The sequence below is a fragment of the Bufo gargarizans genome, chromosome 1, assembly GCF_014858855.1.
Source record: "Bufo gargarizans isolate SCDJY-AF-19 chromosome 1, ASM1485885v1, whole genome shotgun sequence".
Taxonomy (NCBI): Eukaryota; Metazoa; Chordata; class Amphibia; order Anura; family Bufonidae; genus Bufo; species Bufo gargarizans.
The window spans coordinates 251,937,581-251,943,580 of NC_058080.1; the positions used below are offsets into that span (position 1 = coordinate 251,937,581).

Below are 6,000 nucleotides of genomic sequence, written 5' to 3' on the forward strand. Positions count from 1 at the left end.
AAAGAAACGCCATAGAGCATAAGTGAGGAGAACTTACACTGTTTGGAGGGGGCTATAAGGGGACAGATGGGACAAGTCTTGCATGTTGGGCTATGTTTGCTTTAGGTGCTGAACTTAGGATACACATTTCTAAAAATCCTAATGTGAACGGATATTTATAAAGCCCATTACTAAAATACAGTATGTTCGCTCTACTAAAAAAAATAATCTTAAGAGAAAAGTCTGACTACTCAGGATTCTAAAATCTACACCCAAGACTACACACCGACTGTCCTGTGTATTTATCCATGAAAGCCAGCCTGACATCAAAAACCAAATATGGATGTGAAAAAAAAAAAAAAAAAGGGACAGATACCACCACACAGGCAGGATAAGGCCACAGCACCAGCAGGACAAATCTCAGGTGCACTTTGCTTTTTTTTTTCTGTGCAGAAGTTGACCCGTCGTGCGGATTTTGAAATCTGCCGTAAGTCAATTATTTGTGCGATTTTACAACGCAATGGATGAGACAGGGGTAAATCCCAAAAAAAATAAAAAATAAACATGCCGATTTGGATGCACAAACGCACAGAAATCCGCACGAAAATCCATGTAGGATTTATGTTTTGTACCCGCAATCGTGTGCGAGAACCCTGAGGTTTCAGATGTTCCAAGACACTGCAGAACCTATAGTTGTACACGCTCGGTGAGATACTACAATAACCTTACAGCCAAGGTTAGACCACGAGGACCATCAAGCAGGTATATGGACATCTTGCTGGACTCTTTCCATGCTTAGGAGTCATCTGTGGTACCCTGTTCAGACAGACTAAATACCCGTGGAGTAATGCTACCCAAACACAAGGAAAAAATAAGCTGGTCAAAAAGGACAATTTGGACCATTTCAGCCATCATCACGTGACAGCTGACAGATCACTGCCATCTACAGTCGCCTGAATTCAATCCGTTGACCACTTTGCATGAAGCCACTTATTTCCCAGTTTAGTCTGGCATATTGATGGGCGAATTGGACGAATGACTTGACAACTGGTTGTCTGACTGTGGAGCGGGGAGATCTGCAGTCACATCATCCCTATACAGATTCATTGTTTGCTGGCAGCAGATCCCTAAGCAAATGACAGTCACCTTAAAGATGAGCATTTTCTCACCCATCAGGTGACTGCACATTTACATGGGGCAATTACCTGATCACTGCCCCAATATATGGCGAGCGTAATGCCAATGTGTGACTGAACTGCACAAGCCTGTGGTTCTACAACGCAGCTGCAATACGTGCCAGTCTGCAGTCAGTCCATCTTCCGAGCCTTGGCTACGAAGTGTGGCCTCACAGTACAGCTGACCGCTGTTGCCAGCCGTTATGGCCAGCAGAAGAGCAAAGGCTTCTCTCAGACCATTTCCTCTTGGTTCACTGAAACATTGGGCCACCCATTTAGTAACATGTCAGCAGGGCAAAGCACTCATTTCTAACAAAGATAGATGAGACCCCCACTTGCTGTAACCTCAAAATGCCCTTACAAGGCTGGTCAGACAGCTTTGTGATGCAGTCTGTTTGATCCAGAAGATGATTGGAATGAGAAGGACGGACTTAAGGCCTTGGATCCCGACACAAGCTGACTGCATCATAGCAGGATATGATCGCTGATCTACTGTACTCACGTGAGTACAGTACAATAGACCCACAATCAGATAGGAACAGCCAGAAAACACTGATGCAGTCAGTTGGGGTCAGGGGAGATGCTGCTGACATATGGCCAGAGTTTCCCCGGCTGCCCACGGTCTTGTGAATTTATCTTTTCCCCATGCTACTTTTCTGGCGTGGAAACTTTTGAATGCCACGGCAACAATATTTTGTCACAATTAAAGTTCTTACAAAGCCCTTGCCACTTTCCAGATGGGAGGGGGAGGAGTGTGCAGGTCAGGTACCGTTACCTTCATGTACACAGGTGTCCTGGTGTAAATGAAGCCAGAAACCTAGGGCGGCTCGGAGCGGTCGTAGATTTCTGTTTAGGTGCACAGACTGATGGAAGATGCACCCAATTTGTGCACTTGGTCACAAATGAGGCATTTCTTCTGGTAGCAGAGGGAATATCAGATCAATCTTCTCCTTTCTGCTGGATCCAACTCCCGCTTTGGGCTAAAAGCCTGCTGTGTGTAATGAGATACCACCCAAACATATCTTCCAAGGTGGTCACCTTCAGCCTGCAAATAAGACAAAGATAAAAGAGCTACAGAAAATTGGGCGATTTCCCAAAAAGACTAATGGATGCCAGCAACATACAATTTGGGTGAATCCAAAAGCCGTGATGCCCAAAGTTGTCCAGAAAATAAAGGGAATCTGCCACCCACTTTTCCCAGTACCAGTAATGCCCAGCAGAATGTGTATCCACCACTGCCAACATAGCTGTGCATCACCAGGGTGTGAGTCTAGTCGCTGCCTAGAGAAGAACTTATCGATATGGAAATCCAACACAAAGTGCCCGGCTGGGTGGGCTTTCCTTTTTTGAGGTGCCCAAGCCCTCTGCTTCCAGATGATTTCTGATGTCACCATCTCGCACACCACACAACATACGCTGAAGCATGTTGGCAGTGATGGTTACATGTACTGATGGGCACTGCTGGTACTATAAATTGGGAAAAGCGGGTGACAGGACCCCCTTAATCCTCATTCGTTCCCTCTCCCCTGTAGAGGAGCCCAAGTTCTGGATTCCAGCGCTGTGATAGGAACAGCACAGCCTGCACTACTACTCTCATCAGGGAGAGGTAATCGAGTCATTTGGATCTGTCACAAGGCATCAGTTTCATTCTAAAAATGGAAGCCACCACAAAATGTGAACAAAGTCCAACCAAAAGAAGAGCGCCACACTCCGCACTTGAGGCCTTGTTCACATTTTTTATGTCCGGTTGATGTCCATGGAAATGTTTGAAGGATCAGTGTTTGCCCTCAGTATGTCATCCATATTCCACGGACACTACTCAGCTGAAAGTCCATTTCAAAAGAACCTCCTGTCAGTGAAAACCAGACCAAACAGCTGCCACCCGTGTTGTGTCCGATCTTCACGGATGCATAGACTGTAATGGTCGCGTTTGGTCAACATCACAGACAAAAACTTGTGCACATCTCCGATTTCTCTCACTGACCCATGGACAGCAGAAACAAAATTAAATACCGACGTGAACATCTCTATTAAATGGGCGTGTGCGCAGAGAACGCAGACAGCGAAACACAGGAATGTGAACGAGGCCTAAGGGTGTCCTTCACGTTCGATCGTAGCGGCAGATGCCAGATTACCGCCGATTCTGCCTGTTGTATGGTGACGGTCTACATCCACGGTTGTGAACGCACGTTCCCTATAACGGACCTGTGTAAAGACGCTGCCGATCGGCGGATGGACGAGTATTGTTTATGTGGACACCAAGATCATAGTTTCTAGGCAATAGAACAGGGAGCTGCCGCCCAGAAACAAAATCTGTGGCAGTGATCGCACGTCCTCCTGTGAGGCGCAGGCAATTATCGGGAAGGGCCTGTTCCCCTCCTGATGATTGCCAGCTCACCTGTAATTGAGGAATTACTGGAGCCTACCATAGACTGAGGCCAGGTCAGGGAGCGATCTGATCTTTACGGAACACTGGCCAGAAAGCCAGGCACTAGGACCGGCTAGGCTCCCTGTCTACCCTTCATTTTACCATAAGGCAGGCATCCCTCCATAACAGTGGGTCTATAAGGAAGTGAACTCTGAAGTACACACGGAACACAAAGGAGGAAGTATGGCGTTTGTATACGCGGCTTCAGCAAAGTGAGCTCTGTCATCGGTGTGAACGCGGGCCTGCTCCTGGCGGGGATGACGCGGTTCTGCGGCCTGCACGTGTGGCCGGCATTATGCGGCGGGGTGACGGCCGTGTAGACCCGGGGATGGCGGCTGTGTGAGGGCAGTGCCAGTGTTACCCAGCGCGCTGTGTGCGGCAACAACACAGAGGCAGCGCCGCCATCTTATACTGCGGGCTGAGCCATGGGAGGGAGCAGCAGGGCTGTGGACGGACGCGGCTCCGCTCCACGAGGGGCACTCCTTCACACACAGCGGTATTACACACACAACCCACCGCGGGGTAACGGCGTGGGGGATGGGAGGCCCCCCGAGTCCACAGGAGTGGACTGTGCGCACGCACCGCACAGACCCCGCGCCGCCCCACGACACCCCCTCTCACCTGCGGCCGTCTAGTGTGACGAGAACAGCAGGGTGACCCGGCGGGTGTTGCGCAGGGCGGACATCACAGAAGGCCCGAGCCGTCGCCTCCCTGAGTAGCAGCACATATGTACGTACACGGGATAGCTACACAGTCGCCAGCCCCTCACCTTGTGGATCCGCTTCAGCGCCATGATGCTCTCGCTGCTGCCGGTGCCGGGCGGGTATTCGGGCGAGTTGGGCGGAGGAGGAGAGAGCCGAGGAAGAGGCGGAGAAAGAGGAGGTGGTGGTGGTGCCCCCCCTACAATATCCGGGACACGCTACAACCCGGAGCCGCCCACACACGTCTAAGGGGGCGAATGAAGGCGGGTGTCTGATATCAATTATCTAACCCACCGGGTGTCTATGTTTTTTTACTATTCGCCCCTCCCCCCGCAATAGGGCTCTGTCCTCAGCTAGTCGCTACCACCTTCGGGCTGGCCCGGCCACGCACACCTCTACGTCACAGGCTGAGCTGCGGCTATGTAGCGCGCTCTCTTCCTTTACACGCAAGTCACGCCCATGTGGCGTCACGTGGTTGCGAAACGCAAGGCGCCAGCTTGGGGGCGGGTCCAGCAGACGTGCTGGTGGCCGCTGCGAGTGGGGTTGACAGCTGTGGGAAGAACAAAACATGGCAATGTGTGAAGAGTGATGTCACGCTGACGGTGGACGAGCGGAAGCGGCGCTTCTCACACCCTTGCTTTTTTTTTCTACTCTGCTTTTAATGGCGGAGTCTAGTGTTATGCAACGAGGTGCGGCGGTGCGTCACCGGCTGAATGACGTGGCGGGAGGAAAAGGGTGGTCTCTGAGTAAACCAGAGTGACCGTAGCCGCTGGCAGGGCTTAGGCTCTTGATGTACGGCTGCCATTATACCACATTATCCACCGCGGGTTGAGGGTAGGAGGGGCGTTTGTGGAACATGAGGCGCGCGCCCGATGCGTCACAGAAACGTCCAGAAGAGCGCGAGTTTGTTGCTAGGCGCGGGCACAGAGTGGGCGTGTCCGACGATTGTGACGTCAGAGCGGCACATTGTAACCGCCGTCTAAGGCATGGCGCCTTGCGTTGAAGTGGCGGGAGTCCTCCACAACTTTTATCTCTGTGAGGTGTGTGACAATGAGCGCGCTCACCTGTCTGCCTGGTCAGAACGGTTTAGTCGCACTGCACGCGTTTTAATTCGAGGCTAAAGTCATTTTTCGCGAATTAAAGGGCAAAACAGAAATAGTAGGAATTATACTGAGAGGTAGGGTGACAATATCTCTCCTTTATGTGGAGGGAAAACACAATGACACTGGAAGAAAGGGACGGGGAGCAACACATCTCGTAAACCGTGTGGTAATACGGTTTTGGAAATGAAAATCTGTCCAGAACTGTAATAAACTACAGATTAGTGAATGTAAAAACTGATAATACAATACCCATGTGTACAGTAAGGGCTCGTTCACACAGCGCAATCTGCCATAGACATTTTGGCGGAGGCCACATGGTGTGTGCCTCCAATTGTTTTCAACAGGAGGAAGCTCTGAAGTACACGGGCTGACTGTTTAAAGAAGGCATCCTCAAACTGCGGCCCTCCAGCCGTAAAACTACAACTCCCACGATGCCCTGCTGTAGGCTGATACCTGTAGGCTGTTCGGTCATGCTGGGAGTTGTAGTTTTGCAACAGCTGGAGGGCTACAGTTTGAGGATGCCTGGTTTAAAGCCTTCTTGTCATGCTGTGCGGACAGCAACCACACAAAGCCATAGTGGGTGTCCTCTTGCACTTTAGCCCCATTCAGTTGAA

At 50.7% G+C, this 6,000-nt stretch overlaps 1 protein-coding gene across 2 annotated transcripts in view; it reads right to left on the minus strand.

Moving 5' to 3' along the window:
- The window catches only part of LOC122944312 (ubiquitin-conjugating enzyme E2 D2), a 40,682-nt gene extending 35,965 nt beyond the window's left edge, over positions 1-4,717 (minus strand). The window contains exon 1 of one of the 2 annotated variants that reach the window (XM_044302506.1): positions 4,352-4,717. In XM_044302506.1, coding sequence (XP_044158441.1) covers positions 4,352-4,375 — 24 coding nt within the window. In that variant the 5' untranslated portion in view covers positions 4,376-4,717. The remainder of the gene's footprint in view (positions 1-4,351) is intronic. The other variant, XM_044302507.1, reaches the window with a different exon arrangement.
- Between the last annotated feature and the right edge of the window lie 1,283 nt (positions 4,718-6,000).